Source organism: Impatiens glandulifera, chromosome 2, assembly GCF_907164915.1.
Source record: "Impatiens glandulifera chromosome 2, dImpGla2.1, whole genome shotgun sequence".
NCBI classification, from domain to species: domain Eukaryota; kingdom Viridiplantae; phylum Streptophyta; class Magnoliopsida; order Ericales; family Balsaminaceae; genus Impatiens; species Impatiens glandulifera.
The window spans coordinates 9,412,529-9,429,465 of NC_061863.1; the positions used below are offsets into that span (position 1 = coordinate 9,412,529).

At 35.8% G+C, this 16,937-nt stretch overlaps 2 protein-coding genes across 2 annotated transcripts; one reads left to right on the forward strand and one right to left on the reverse strand.

Moving 5' to 3' along the window:
* Nucleotides 1-11,926: 11,926 nt before the first annotated feature.
* LOC124926947 (calcineurin B-like protein 10) lies at nt 11,927-14,796 on the forward strand. The gene is made up of 9 exons (XM_047467281.1): nt 11,927-12,048; nt 12,206-12,377; nt 12,461-12,543; nt 13,116-13,175; nt 13,384-13,492; nt 13,566-13,618; nt 13,724-13,804; nt 13,889-14,001; nt 14,515-14,796. Exons 1-9 carry the CDS (start codon nt 12,025-12,027, stop codon nt 14,567-14,569), a joined length of 750 nt encoding a protein of 249 aa, XP_047323237.1. The 5' UTR covers nt 11,927-12,024; the 3' UTR covers nt 14,570-14,796.
* A 54-nt stretch (nt 14,797-14,850) lies between these two features.
* LOC124926948 (protein REVERSION-TO-ETHYLENE SENSITIVITY1) lies at nt 14,851-16,664 on the reverse strand. Its single transcript, XM_047467282.1, has 2 exons — nt 16,172-16,664; nt 14,851-15,346 (listed from the first exon to the last, which is right to left on the reverse strand). Exons 1-2 carry the CDS (start codon nt 16,454-16,456, stop codon nt 14,924-14,926), a joined length of 708 nt encoding a protein of 235 aa, XP_047323238.1. The 5' UTR covers nt 16,457-16,664; the 3' UTR covers nt 14,851-14,923.
* Between the last annotated feature and the right edge of the window lie 273 nt (nt 16,665-16,937).

The following is a 16,937-nucleotide window of genomic DNA, read 5'->3' on the forward strand; positions in this document are numbered from 1 at the left end:
ATAATAAGTGTTCAGAAAGCATCTGGTCAGGTAAGAATATTAATTAGGACTATTTAGGTTTTTTTTGTTGTAGAGCTTTTGTGCATGTTCCAAAAGATGAGAGGTCTAAGCTAGATGCAAAAACCAAGCAATGCATATTTTTGGGGTATGGTGATGAAAAGTGGGGATACAGGTGTTATGACTCAGTTGACGAAAAGGTTTTGAGAAGCCGGGATGTGGTATTCCTTGAAGATCAGACTATTGAGAATTTTGAAGATGGCGAAAAGCTTGATGCATACATACGTGACCTTTCTGGTCTTGAGCTGTCTCATGATGTTGAGGAGACAAGGCCACGTGTAGCTTCAAACTCAGATAGTGATGATGATGTTCTTTAGGGTCAAGCTGTAGGCCATGGAAATGATACTAATACTGAAACTGATCTTGGTGATAATGTTGAGGTTGATTTTGAAGTTCAACAAGAAGATGGAAATCAACATAATCAACAAATATAGGTACTTAGGAGGTCTACTAAGGAGAAAAGATCAAGTTCTAAGTACCCTACTACAGAGTATGTCCTTCTAACTTATTGTGGGGAGCTTATATGTTACAAGGAGGCTCTTGAGGATGCTCATAAGGAAGAATGGATAGCTACCATGGATGAAGAGATGAAGTCATTGCTGAAAAATGGCACATATGAACCGGTTCAAAGACCAAAGAACAGAAAAGTATTTCAAAATAAATGGGTGTACAAGATCAAGCAAGAAGGTGATGATAGCAAGACAAGATACAAGGCTAGGCTGGTTGTCAAAGGTTTTGGCCAGAGACATGGAATCGATTATGATGAGATTTTCTCACCGGTAGTGAAGATGACTTCTATTCGGGTGGTGTTAAGTTTAGCTGTTTGTATGTATCTTGAGGTTGAACAGCTTGATGTCAAGACTGCATTTCTCCATGGTGATTTGGATGAAGATGTTTATATGGAGCAACCTGAAGGTTACAATAAGAAAGGTGAGGAAAGCAAGGTGTGCAAACTTGTCAAACGTTTATACGGTTTGAAGCAAGAACCAAGGCAATGGAATCTTAAGTTGGAGTCGTTCATGATCATCCATGGGTACATGAAGACGTCTACAAATCACTGTGTCTTTGTACAAAAGTTTGCTTCTAATGATTTTATTATACTTCTCTTATATGTTGATGACATGCTGATTGTTAGGAGAGACAAGCTCAAGATTGCCAAGTTGAAAAAGGATTTGGCTAAGTCTTTTGAGATGAAAGACTTGGGTCAAGAAAGACAAATTCTTGGAATGCAGGTCATTCGTGATGGGGTGAAGAAAAGGCTGTGGTTATCTCAAGAGAGATATATTGAGAAGATTCTAAATCGATTCTATATGGACAAGGCAAAGCCAGTTGCTTGTCCATTGGCTACACACTTGAAAATAAACAAGACAATGTCTCCCAAGGATGAAGAGGAAAGACAAGAAATGTGAAGTGTTCCATATGTTTCAGCAATAGGCAGTCTGATGTATGCAATGGTCTATACAAGACCGGGTATAGTTTATGCGGTTGGAGTACTTAGTCGTTTCCTTTCAAATCTCGGTAAGACACACTGGAAAGCGGTTAAGTGGCTAATGAGATATCTTCGAGGGACCTCCAAATACGCTTTGTGTTATGGTACTGGAAAGCCACATGTTGAAGGATTTTCTGATTCAGATATGAGTGGTGATATTGACACTATGAGATCAACTTCAGGGTATTTATTTACCTTTGGAGGAGGAGCTATATCATGGCAGTCTCGTCTACAGAAATGTGTTGCTTTGTCTACTACAGAAGCTGAGTATATTGTCATTACTGAATGTTGTAAGGAAATGAGATGGGTGAAAGAATTGTTGAAAGAAATAAGCATTGCACAAGACATGTTTGTGGTGTTTAGTGACTCACAAAGTTCTATACATGTGAGCAAAATTCAAGTTTCCATTCACGTTCAAAACACATCCAAAGAAGGTACCATTGGATCCGTGAAGTGCTCAAGAAGAAGGAGTTATACTTGGAGAAAGTGCATACAGATGAGAACGGGTCAGATATGATGACAAAGGGCTTGCCAAGAGGCAAGCATGAGATATGTTGTTCCAAAGCCGGATTGGTTCTGGCAGAAGCGTCACGATGATGAATGTTTATAGTAACATTCTTCGATGGCTTGGAAGGGGGAGAATTGTTGAGGTGTTCCTTGCCATTGCGGGCGGGTTTTTTTTTAAATTTCGAGTAAACGGTTCAGGGTTTTCTGTTATGAAAATGGGTTATAGTATAAATATTTTTTTGGGTATTTTTTTAAATACAGTAAGTTGAGAGAGAGTGAATTACAGATCTAGGGTTTTCTGGTTTCCTTCTTCTTCTTGTTCTTTGGCTGATCTAGAGAGAAAGATTGGGGGAGCTTTTGATTGTGGAGTAGTCCAATCATTCCTAGTGTAATCACTTCTTTCATTTGAGAGCAGGGCATGTAAGTTTCTACTATTGACATTTGTTTGATTTAGTGAAACTTATCCATCCCGTGGACGTAGGTCAATTTTGACTGAACCACGTATAATGTGTTGTCGTTTATTGCTTTGTGCTATTTCAGTTCTTGGTAAATCTGTTGTTCGTCATAGACGATTTGGAAACTGATTTGTTATAGGTTTGATTTCTAAGAAGATCCATAGTTTTGCTGTTGCAAAACCCAACTTAAGACCCTACTCGAAGGTCTGTCCCAATAATATGCCTTTATGCAAGCTTCCTTGCAACAACACATGACCCAATCGGCTACTGTGCACAATGCCTTTCAGCAAAATATGGACAGAAGCTTCAATGCCGCTGAAAATAGTTTGACAATCATTGAAAGTGGTGCGTCTAATAATGGCCAAGATCCCCGCACCCGACCCTATGTTAATGTTTTTTTATTACGGTCCTCCTATGACAGGCCCTTCCAATATGGCCAACACTACGATGTTTCAACCCGGCTCACAAAGGTTGATTTTCCTGAATTTGATTGGACTAATTTGAAGGGTTGGCTCATATCTGCCGAGCAATTCTTTAAAGCGTATATGACGAATGATGCCACGAAACTGTACATTGCCCCTATTCACTTTTCAAAAGAAGCAAGAATGTGGTATGGCTCATATTTACAGAACCGCAACCATAGAGAAACCTTGTTGTGGGATGTATTCAAGAGAGATCTCTTATTGCGTTTCGGTCCTTCCATACACGACCCCCCCATGAGACAAGGGATGAAATTGAAGCAGGTCAGTACTGTCCAAGTCCAAAAAACAATATACAGGTCCAGCAGGCCCTTGTACAGCGCTGAAGCATCACTGCTGCCCAAGCCATCGAATGTTAACACAGCCTGGCCAAGCACCAACCAGACAACCAACCCCAAGAAAGGCCTATGCCATAATTACAATGAAAAATGGGAGCCCAACCATAGCTGCAAATCCAAATTGTTCATGGTCTCGGGTAATCATCAAGAAGTCATACTATGTGCTCAAGAACCCGTTCAAGAGCCTATTTTAGATTATCCACCTTTGCTGATTGAGGTGGGCAGCGAACCTGCCATTTCTTTGCAAGCATGGACCCTTTCTTATGAGAAGCAAGACAAAGCCACTGTCTTGCAGAATATGCCTCGGGCGCAAGTCAACATGGTACAAGAAAACCAGATGGACAAGACCTTGGAAAAATATAGTGTTGCTGCCATGGGCAAATAACGAATAAGCATGAATGCCAAATTGTTTCACTTATTTTGGAAGACACTCTTGAAGATTTCCAGCACATAATCGAATGCTTCAATCAGCTATTCTAGCAACCCAAAAACTGACCACCAACCAGGAAAATAATTAGAAGTCATGCCTACTTTGCTGAACCTGTGTTGCTGGCTCGAAAAAAGGACTAGTTCTGGATTTTTGATAACACCCTAGTATATAAGAAAAGCTAAAAGACGTTATTTTTTTCTGCACTAGGTCCCGTCAGCTCCACTACTAAAAAGATGTTATCAAAAGCTTATAAAGGATTGCGGTCAACTTGCTGAAGTCCGACCGAAGCAAAAAGTAATAGTCTTCTTTGATGTTTTGAGGATGCGCATTAGAGGTTGACCATGCCACGGTCTTTTCGTCGAGGGTGGTGAAATTTGAAGGGGGGATAATGTTACGGTCTACAAATTAAGGCATCGGTCCTAGAATAATTCCAGCACCCTTTCTCGGTCCTATTGTGCACATGGGCCAGTTTCTGTTTTTTGTTTAATAATTCTATTTTTCTTTCCCTTTATGTTTTTCAAACCGAATTCTATTATTTCTAATAGTTGTTGTAACCGACTACTCTTGTGTAATTCAGCCGCTATAAATGTTGATGCTCACCCCCCTTTTTCGCATGAATGAAAGCTTTGTGAAAATTCTTACTCTTAATTATTCTCTCGGTCTTGAACCTCTATCTTGGACTGCTAGGTATATTCTAGTAGTATTCTCTTCTCATCTTGGTTTCTTTTTTTTAACCTCGAATTATTTTCTCATATTATTTTTGTTGCGCTTGATTATAGAATTCCACACTCGGTCCCAACTATCATGAACTCGATTCTTGATATCAAGAACTCGGAAAGCTAAGTTATAGTTTCAAGTTTAACATAATCTTACCCAACTCATCGCTTCATCCCAGATCGGAAAACTCTATAAGCGTAGAATTGTAGGTTCGGTCCTCTAAGGCCTGTTAGAGCCCTCTAACCCTGCTCATGGCTAGATCGATCAGTTTTGGTGTTTTGTTAAAAAAAAATCCAAAAATGCATATTTGATTATCTTATCTTTAGTAATAGAAAAATCAGGCTTAACATTTTAATAATGTAAAAAAAAAAAAAAAAATCCAACCGGCAATAAGGAGACATCATTTTACTTCATGAATTGGGTCTAGGTAAGGTTGGAACAAGGAGTGATACTCTCTCCAATTTGTTGGGCCTTATGGGTCCAGCCCAATTAGGCAATATAAAACCAAATAAACCCTAATTTTGTTTCTCTCTCTACCACAATTTTCAGAGAGAGTTCTGTGAAGAGATCAAGAGAAACAGAGTGAAGAAAATACAGAGGAAGAAGAAGAGAAGAAGATATAGAGGAAGAAGAAGAGAAGGAGAACAGAGTATCACCTTCTTTGTCTTGATTACCCTCAGGTTCATTTCTCTCTTACTTGTAAAGGGAATTTCATGTTTTCTCAAACCTAGATTTGTTTGGGTTTGAATGAAATTAGTTTCTCTGTATGTATACCTCAACTTTAGGTTTAAAGTTGAGAAGAACAATTGTATCGGTTTCTTACTGATTAGTGAAATCTGTTGGTTTTGCCCCGTGGTTTTTTACCCTCCGTGTTGAGAGGGTTTTCCACGTAAATCTGGTGTTCTTTATTACTTTGCTGATCTGCTAGTATGATTTGGTTGACTTGTGAAATTAATCAGATCAATTGATTTCAATAGGAAGTATTATTCAACTTGAAATTCCTAACAAGTGGTATCAGAGCTGTTAGGTTTACTTTCTATTGAAGAGTGCTTTTCCCTCAGGTTCAGATGGAAGGCAGTAGCACTATGATCAGGCTGACAAACAATAACTGGCAGATTTGGAAATCCAAAATGGAGGACATCCTTTATTGTAAGGATCTGTATGAGCCAGTTGAAGGAGATAGTGCAAAGCCAAAAGAGATGGCTGAAGCTGATTGGATAAAACTGAACCGGAAAGCAGTCGGCACAATCAGACAATGGCTTGATGATAGTGTTTATCACCATGTAGCAAGTGAGAAAAGTGCTCATGAGCTATGGAAGAAGCTAGAGTCATTGTATGAGCAGAAGACGGCAGGTAACAAAGCGTTTCTGATCCGAAAGTTGGTAAATCTGAAATTTAGAGAAGGCACAGGTGTTGCTGAGCATTTAAACGAGTTCCAAAGCTTGATTAATCAATTATCAGTGATGGAGATGACCTTAGAAGATGAGCTACAAGCCTTATTTCTATTGGGATCATTGCCTGACAGTTGGGAGACATTGGTTGTGACTGTTAGTAATGCAGCTCCGAATGGTGTGCTTACTATGAGTATAGTTACTAGCAGCTTGTTCAATGAGGAGACAAGAAGGAAGTCAACTAATACAAATAGTGCACAAGCCCTAGTCACAGAGAACAGGGGAAGAGCTGAACACCGACAACAATCAAGAGGCCATAGCAAGTCAAGAGGCAGATCAAAATCTAAGGGAAGAGAATGTTATCACTGTGGTAAAGAAGGTCACATGAAGAAAAATTGTAGAGCCTGGAAAAGACTACAGAATGAAGGCAAAAATCAGAAGAAAGATGATGAAAACAGAAATACCACAGCCACAGTAACTGCAGAGGATGTAGTTATTCTTTCTTGTGAAAAGGAACAATATCTACATGTAGAAGATCACCAAGGAGTTGAGTGGATAGTTGATACAGGTGCTTGCTATCATGCTACACCGAATAAAGAGTTCTTCACCACGTACAAGGCTGGAGATCTTGGTACAGTGAAGATGGGTAATACTAGTCACTCAAGCATTGTGGGTATTGGTGACATTTATTTGCAGACAGAACAGGGGCATCGGTTAACACTGAAAGATGTGCGGCATATTCCTGATTTGCGTCTAAATTTGATATCAGGTGATGCATTGGACAAAGATGGATTCAAGCATTATCTTGGTGGTGGTGAATGGAAACTCAGCAAAGGATCAATGATTGTAGCAAAAGGAAAGTCGTGGCACTCATTGTACAGAACACATGTGAAGGTACTCAAAGATGATCTGAATGCAGTACAAGCTGAAAGCTCTCTAAATCTGTGGCATCAACGCCTTGGCCATATGAGTGAGAAAGGGCTGCGAATTCTGGTGAGGAAGCTGCACATCCCCTCAACCAAAGATGAGGTTCTGGATCTATGCGACTACTGCCCATTTGGTAAGCAACATCGAATCTCTTTTAGTCAGACATCAGAAAGAAAACATAATGTGTTAGACTTGATTTATTCTGATGTGTGTGGTCCTTTTGAAGTGGAGTCATTGGGTGGCAATCGATATTTTTTAACATTTATTGATGATGCGTCTAGAAAGGTGTGGGTTTATTTTATGAGAACAAAAGACCAGGTATTCAATTACTTTCAAGAGTTCCATGTCATGGTAGAAAGAGAGACAGACAGTAAGCTGAAATGTCTTCGCTCTGATAACGGGGGAGAGTATACCTCCAAGGAATTTAAAACATACTGTACCAAATATGGTATTCGACATGAGAAGACAGTGCCTGGAACTCCGCAGCACAATGGTGTGGCTGAGAGAATGAATCGCACCATTGTAGAAAAGGTGAGATGCATGCTGAAGATGAAAAAGTTGCCAAAACAGTTTTGGGGAGAAGCAGTTCGCACAACCTGCTATCTCATAAACAGGTCGCCATCTGTTCCTTTGAAATTCGAGATACCAGAAACAGTATGGTCTAAGAAGAATGTTTCATACTCACATCTAAGGGTGTTTGGATGCAAAGCATATGTGCATATTCCAAAGGAACAAAGATCCAAGTTGGATGATAAAGCAACTCCATGTATTTTCCTTGGATATGGAAATGAAGAATTTGGTTACAGGTTATGGGACTCAGAAAAGAAGAGAATTGTCAGGTGCAGAGATGTTGTGTTCTTTGAAGGTCAGACAGGGATAAGTCCAGAAATAATTGAGAAGTCAGAGAAGGTTGATGAGTCCATAGAACTCATACCAATTCCTTCACATGTACAGTCAACAGTAACAGATGAAGATGAACAAAATGAAGAAGCCACTGAGGAAACCTCTGACATGAATGGTAGTAATGATGATGAGACTGTTTATGGTGTTCCTGAGCAGGGGGAGCAACATCGTCAAGAGGAGCCAGAAGATCCCCCATTAAGAAGGTCTGAGAGAGAGCACCAACCTTCTAAAAGATACCCTTCTTCAGAGTATATCCTGTTGACAGAAGAAGGAGAGCCAGAAAGTTTTCAGGAGGCACAAGCTCATAAAGACAAAGTTAAGTGGCAGGATGCAATGAAAGACGAGATGAAGTCATTGCAAGAAAATGACACATATGAGCTTGTGGAGCTTCCTAAGGGCAGAAAGGCCTTGAGAAATAAATGGGTGTTCAAGCTAAAGAGAGATGAAAATGGAGAACTTATGAAGTACAAAGCCCGACTGGTCGTAAAGGGTTTTGGACAGAAATAGGGCATCGACTTTGAGGAAATTTTCTCACCAGTGGTAAAGATGACTTCCATTCGTGCAGTGTTAGGTCTAGTATCTGGCCTAGATCTTGAACTTGAACAACTTGATGTAAAAACTGCATTCCTTCATGGTAACCTTGAAGAAGAGATCTATATGGTGCAACCAGAGGGATTTGAAGGGAAAGAAAAAGAAAACATGGTTTGCAAATTGAAGAAGAGTCTATATGGTTTGAAACAAGCCCCGAGACAGTGGTACAAGAAATTTGACTCCTTTATGATGAGTCATGGGTACCAGAAAACCAAGGCAGATCCATGTGTTTTCTTCAAAAGATTTCTTAATGGAAAATTTATAATCCTTTTACTTTATGTTGATGATATGTTGATTACAGGACAGGATGCTCTGTTTATAGCTATGTTGAAGAAAGAGATGTCCAAGACATTTGAAATGAAAGACATGGGTCAAGCACGCCAGATATTGGGCATGAAGATTACTCGTGACAGAAAGGCTAAGAGACTTTGGTTGTCACAAGAGAAGTACATTGAAAGGGTGCTTGAAAGATTCAACATGCAAGGAGCAAAGAAAGTAAGTTGTCCACTTCCTAGCCATTTGAAATTGAGCAAGAAGTTGTGTCCATCAACAGAAAAAGAAAAGGATGAAATGTCAAGTGTGCCATACTCCTCAGCTGTAGGGAGTTTGATGTATGCAATGGTTTGCACTAGGCCAGATATAGCTTATGCAGTCGGTGTGGTAAGCAGATTCCTTTCTAATCCAGGAAAACAACATTGGGAAGCAGTGAAATGGATTCTTAGATATCTAAGAGGCACTTCCAATTTGTGTTTGAGTTTTGGAAATGGTGAACATGTGCTAGAAGGTTACACTGATTCTGATATGGCTGGAGATCTGGATCATAGAAAATCCACTTCAGGTTATGTGTTTACTTTTGCAGGGGGAGCCGTGTCATGGCAATCCAAACTGCAGAAATGTGTGGCTTTGTCAACCACAGAAGCAGAATACATTGCAGCCACTGAAGCTGGTAAAGAGCTATTGTGGTTGATTAGATTTCTCTTGGAGCTTGGTATGCAACAAGAAGATGCAGTTGTTTTCTGTGATAGCCAGAGTGCTATAGATTTGAGCAAGAATGCTACATATCATTCCAGAACTAAGCATATTGATGTGAGATTTCATTGGTTAAGAGATGCAATAGAAAGCCAGCAGATGAAGCTGAAGAAAATTCACACTGATAAGAATCCATCAGACATGTTTACGAAGATAGTTCCAAAAGACAAGTTTGAGCTTTGTTGTCGGCTTGTCGGCGTGAATACCAAGTGATGACTTGAAGATCGGTGTGCCTCTCTCCGTGGGCTGGAGGGGGAGATTGTTGGGCCTTATGGGTCCAGCCCAATTAGGCAATATAAAACCAAATAAACCCTAATTTTGTTTCTCTCTCTACCACAATTTTCAGAGAGAGTTCTGTGAAGAGATCAAGAGAAACAGAGTGAAGAAAATACAGAGGAAGAAGAAGAGAAGAAGATATAGAGGAAGAAGAAGAGAAGGAGAACAGAGTATCACCTTCTTTGTCTTGATTACCCTCAGGTTCATTTCTCTCTTACTTGTAAAGGGAATTTCATGTTTTCTCAAACCTAGATTTGTTTGGGTTTGAATGAAATTAGTTTCTCTGTATGTATACCTCAACTTTAGGTTTAAAGTTGAGAAGAACAATTGTATCGGTTTCTTACTGATTAGTGAAATCTGTTGGTTTTGCCCCGTGGTTTTTTACCCTCCGTGTTGAGAGGGTTTTCCACGTAAATCTGGTGTTCTTTATTACTTTGCTGATCTGCTAGTATGATTTGGTTGACTTGTGAAATTAATCAGATCAATTGATTTCAATAGGAAGTATTATTCAACTTGAAATTCCTAACACAATTGTTGTAAAAAAATACTTTATTAATATTTTAACTTACAACAAAAAGAAATTAAAGAATTATGATAATATACCAAGTGGATCATCCAAATGACAAAAATCATTATTTCCACCCTCTAATTTTCTAAATTCATTCAAAAAAATAATAATACAAGAATTAAGCTGTCTTCAATGTCAAAACTAATAATAATGTTACATGAGAAATATATCATTTAGAACAATAATTAATTATTTAATATTGAGTGTGGCCCATCATATTTAAAAGAGAAAGATAAAGCCATATCCATATCCATATACAATGATAATGATGAATATAATAAAATGAGTCATTAATACATGTTTTTATTAGCATCATCTAGTACTAATCAATATATGTAATCAAGAGAGAATGATTACTCAAATTTATCTTCAAACTAACATGTGGATATCTTTTATTGGTTAGTTGACATAAAGATGCCCACTAACAACAATTTGCTTAGTTTGATGATCTAGTGATACCTTAAACAATACTTTCCCTACCTAATTGTTTGATGATCTAGATACCTTAAACAATAATTGCCCTACCTAATTGAAAAAGAAATTCATTGGATTAGAGATTCAGAGGTACATATGGTGGAGATAATTTAAGTGACCTTCAATAGTTAGAACAAGCAAGAGGAAGACATGGTGAAGATCAATAAAACCATTGAACTAAAACAAATAATTAAAGATCTTCAGATTATTTAGAGAAATTCAAAAAAATTGTTATTAATTATGATAGTATAGTTGGATTTGAGTGTTGGAGGCTTTATATTTAGGTGGGATTACAATTCTAATGATTGAAAACTTAGATTTGAAGATTGAGAATTGATTTCTTACCTCTTCTCTCTCGAACTTGCTCTCTCCCCTCTCTTAGGTTGGTAATGCCAAAACCTCACCGGGAGAGGTTGATTCTTGCCTACTCTTTTCTTTGTTTTTTGGTCTTAGACGTTGATACTCGTGTTTACTTCATCGTAGCTACCATGATGTTGGATCGCTATTACATGGGGTTCAACACAATATAATACAAAAACACCCTTGGGTGGGCTTTAAAAAAATTGGAATTGCTTAAAAAATATCGAGAAAATTATAGATAAAACGATAGTGAATAAAAGTAAGTTTTGTCTTTTTTTTAAATATAGATAAAAAAAAATAATATATTATATTAAAAAAAATTTAAAAATAGGAATTAGTGTCACATTTGTACCATAAATATAAATATATTTATTAGGGTTCAACTCATTCAAACCCTTACTTATTCTTTTATTATTTATTCTTTCAATTTTAATTTTAATTTTTTTTAAGACCGTGCAATCATGCCCCTTAGGAATAGACACTTTTGGCCTATATAACTCTAAGTTACTTGAGCCACTTAAAGACTTTATTTTATTTTTATTAATCTTAACAAATATGTATTATGTTTAGTATAAAATTAGAATTCATGATCAAATTTTAATTTTCATAAATAATTTTTAATTTTCAATCTCACTCTTTTTAATTTAGTTAAGAACCTGTAAACTTAATGAAATTATTATAATTAATCCATAATAATAATTCCACTTCACTTGTATGGATTGATTTCTTATCAATTTAAATATATTTTTTATATTATTTTGTTTTTTTTAATATAACTATTTTTTTTAATTTTTTATCTCAATTTTTTCATTAATATAAAATTTTAAAATATTTTTAAAAACAAAATATAATTATTATTTTTTTTGTTAAATAATAATATTTATAAAAATTTTAAAAATAAATAAATTTCCTCCCATTAAATAGAGTGCCGTTCTTACAACTGTCTTCTCTCGTCTCATCAATTTGTAATCGCTGTAATGAATCCAAGAAATATGTAAGAAGAAATCTTCATCTGGAAAAGCAAGAATCTGTAATGAATTCAAGAATCAACTCATCGGTATAGTAGTATAATCATTATGTATTCTGTTTCTTCTCCATAGATTATATATATGATTCATCAATGTCGAGAAATGTAGTTTATCCATGGATTGATTATTCGATTCTTATCTTGAATCTGTGTTCTAAATCAACTTCACCGTATTTTATTCATTTAGGCATCGATTTCTCTGACATTAGGGGAACGGATCTGCATCTCATTCATTCCATGCATTACTTTAATTGAGGCGTTGATATTTGCCTTCTCTGGTTGCTTTGAGTGCCGATGTAAGCGAAGAAGATGTAAATATGGATATCGTGAACTTGCTATCTTATCTGCTGAATCGCGATGTATGTTAATGTTATGTTATGTTATCGTTCTTGTATGTTTCAAATTCGATTTCACCGATTCTGATTCTTATGAATTTTTGCAGTTTCTGTCAATGAAATTGAGGCTTTGTATGAATTGTTTAAGAAGTTAAGCAGTTCAATCATTGATGATGGCTTAATACATAAGGTAATATTATTAGAATCTTTGCTTAAGGATTGTGTTTTAGCTTTTGTTATGTTTGTGATCTCTCTCAGTTTTAGGTTTTCAAATTTATTAACACATGACATGGCAAGAATGTTGAAATTTCTATGAAGAATGGAAGAAAAACTAAATCATACTTGATAGAAAACACTAGAATTAACGCGTGTAATGTGTGTTTGGCGATACTTTAGAGTTTTGACCACTCGTTTTCTACTGTCTCGTATCATTTATATCATATTGTATGAACTTTCTCGAATATGAATTAGAACAGTGAACTTATATTGTGTAGTATTGGTAACTATCACTTGTATTTAGTGTATAAATAGAATCGATAACAAAAGTTGAGGCATGCTTTTCGCCTCCTCATAGTTGATAACTTGATGCAGTACTATCCTGATGGTGGTCTATGAATTTGTTGTCGAACAATACAAAATGAATCACACAAAGTTTTCCTCATTTTTCTCTTATCTCTTCCACTAGTCACATATGGTCTATATATAGTTAACATTCTTAGTAAACAATGAGTGTAATTGAATCTTAATGTTACTATTTTACAGGAAGAACTTAAGCTAGCACTGTTCAGAACCCCATATGGCGATAATCTCTTTTTAGATCGGGTAAAAACTCTTTGACAACAACCTACATTGATATTAAATCGGGCCCATTTGAAAATACTTTCTGGAGCTGAATCTGAGAGCTGAGTTTGAATTTGGATGAGAAAACGTCAATAAATTTCCTTGTAAACACTTTTTTTAGATAAATTTATTGACATTTTCTCGTCCAAACACAGATAAAAAATGACATTTTTCTGCACTATGTTTCCAGGTATTTGCTGTTTTTGATGAGAAAAAGAATGGTGTCATTGAATTTGAGGAATTTGTTCATGCACTTAATATATTTCATCCCTATGCTCCCATAGAAGAGAAAATAGACTGTAAGCAGCTAGATATCAAATTTCAGAAAGAAAAAAAATCACACTTGACTGAATTATGTTTTCTTATCTTCAGTTGCATTCAGGCTTTATGACCTGAGACAGACTGGCTTCATTGAGAGGGAAGAAGTAAGATTACAATCAGATCTTGATAAGCAAGGACTTAATTTCGTTTAAGTAATAAAATGTGTTATCAAACTCAAACTCCGTTTAACAATATTTGGTCGGTTTCAGGTAAAGATGATGGTAATTGCGATATTGATGGAATCTGATGTGAAACTCTCAGATGATCTTCTTGAGGCTATATTAGACAAAGTAGGTTCTTTATCATCATTCATGCTCTAAGTATGATCTGTTAAAAATATTATGATTTAGTGAAAGTTTACCCGAATTTGGCAGACATTTGCTGATGCTGATGCGGATATGGATGGTAAAATCAATAAAGAAGAATGGAAAGACTTTGCATTGCGAAATCCTAGTCTTTTGAAGAACATGACTCTGCCATATTTAAAGTATGTCTTTTCTTTCTTGCCTTTCTTTTTTTTATCATTATTCATTTATAGCTGAAAAATCATTTATCTGAATTCTATTAAAAATATTTATTTTGCCACAAATTTTATTTTATTTTTAGATTTAGGAAGCTAGCACCAAAATCATGATCCTAATTTCAATTTAAGACTGAGAACTCTTAGAGAAGACTTTTAACACTTGATCTGTCCTATTTTGAAAATTATCATATTTGTTTTTGAAAATGGTTTGATTTTCTATGATTTATTTTTTTGGGTCATAGTTATTATTTTTCTAAATTTTCATGATTTTAACCAACATAAAAATATTATTTTTTCTGACCATACTTCAGATAAGAAAATGCATACTGCAATGCAATGTCTCCCAAATTTGTAGATGTAACAGATCAATTTGACAAGGTGTGGCTGGCAGTTTCATTTATCAAATGACAAATGAAATTGGGAAACAGATAAAAAAAAAACAAATTTGTGAAAAAGTGTAGGATTTTGTCATTGCAGGGACATCTCTACAGTATTTCCAAGTTTTGTCTTCAACACCGAGGTTGAAGATTGAATGTTGGGATTCTCGAACAACATCTATCCGGGTGAAATGGTTAGAATGGCTGTTTGTTCATCGCGGCTAGAAACAAGCCAACTGGGGATGGCGAACCCTCACAGTTTTTGAATGGTTAGAATGTCTATTGTGTACTTATTAATATTAGTCAAAAAGATCGTATAAAGTAGGTAAAAAGATCGTGTAGTATAAGATTAATTGAAAACTGGTATTTTATATCAATAGAAAACCATTCAAGTTAGATAGGCATGACTTCATTGTCATATTTTTAATACAATTAGAACTAGACACAAATACGAAAACATATTGAAAGTTTCTCATCTCAATATACATCGAGATAAGGAAACCCAATAGTTAGCATTCAAAGAGGCTTTTAATACAATAAGTTCCCAAAAGAAACCATCCAAGAAGTAGTAAAGAGAATGAAAGCAATCCAACCACAAAAGGCCATCCAACCATATATATACCAAAACACATTACCATAATGAAAGGTAAAAATGATTTTACAATAGCAAATACACTAGCCCACTTACCCTTTATCATAACAAGGACAGCCACATTTACCATGTTCCAATCCATCGACCCATTGTAACTAACACGGTTCAAGCAATTCGCAACAAACGAGTGGCAGTTGCACGTGAAGAGGTTGTATGTTTTGTTCTCAAATTGCGATGCGCTTGATTGTAACCCCTCGTCCCATGTCATTGCGGTTCCATACTCTGAGTGTTTATATCTTTGCTTGCACGTGTGCTCCGATAGGTTTGGAGGAAAACAACACTGTTGTAAAAAAGGTTAATCTTAGTTTGTGCAATCAACAAATAAAGAATGTTCTAAGGATGAATAAAACCTTATTTTATGAAACATCCCATAATGATTACATCTTCTATCGGAAAATCATTCCACCCAAATAAGCCATTTTTTCATCAAACAAGATATCTTCCCTAAAAAATGTATATTGAAATAAACCTTCATTAAACAAGCCCTAACATAACAAGAGTACTATTTCAGCCCGATTTTTTCTAATTTTTTAGAAGATTTTCATTACAAATATCCCAAAAACTGGGCATCAACATATTCAGAATTTTCAGATGCAATTAAGAAATTACATTGGAATGTTAAGAACAACACAAGAGTAAATTTATCTCCTGTCGTTATATCATGATATAATCGTTTTCGTTGGGCAAAACAAACATTTGCCTTGACATATTCAGAATTTTCGAATGCAATTACACAATTACATCAAAAATGTTAAGAACAACACATAAAAGTGAATCTAACTATTGGGTTATATTAGGTGATTTCAACCAGAAATTTTCATTCAAGTGAGATCCCGTTCGTGTTCATAACCAATTTGAAAACACTTTCTTAAGCTTAATCGAGATGGGTTTGAAGTTATGTTTCATAACATTATCTCATCTAAATCAATATCGATAACATCATCTCATCTAAATCAATATCGAGATGAAATGTTTTATCATATAAACTCAACTCCAGTTCTAGAATGAATTTCAAATGAGGATTATAGTATATCTTAAAGATAGATCTACAAACAATTAAAGATACCAAATAATCAAATAACAAAAACATGAATTAGAAGTTTACCTGATCCCGATCAAGAAGAAGATATCTAGCAACAGCACCAAAAGCAAAATCATCAACATTAACAAAGTTAGATCCGGAAAAATCAAGAATAGTTCCATCTTCCCTGCATATACCAACATGGCCAATGAAAGGCGCTAACCAAGAGACGACTGGAAGAGGCGTCCATACTAAACAACAAGGGAATTTAGATTTTTTGGAATCAATCTCAGGAAGCGGCCATAGATCACTCCTTGTTTCTCTCTCACTGATCGATCGTTCAACATCGTATATCCGATTCAACTCCATTACACATTCAATACGATCTGTAGATCTGTTGTTGATGTGAAATGGAGAAATCGCTTTTCAAATCGACGCGAGCGAGCGAGTGAGTGAGATCTAGAGTGTAACTGTTACCCTTTTGGGTTTTGAAAATTGTAATCGAAAATGGTAGAGATGGAGAAGAGGAGTGATTTGAAGAATCTGCAAGATTGAAACATAAATGGTGTCTCTGAAAATGGAAGATTGAAGAATGAAGAAGAAGACTATAAATGTGATTTATTTATTTATTTATTAGAGGTGCATGAATGAACCTCACCTAAATCTTGTGGACAATAAGTGGACCCATGCTATTTAAAATGATAATAAAAAAAGATTGACTAATTATTTTACAAGCTATTCTAAATGTCAAATTTTTAACCAATAGATTCATTTGGATATAAAGTAGTATATTGAGATTTTTAATCTTTATTATTGTTAATTAAAGTACTTTAATAATAATGTAGTTTTT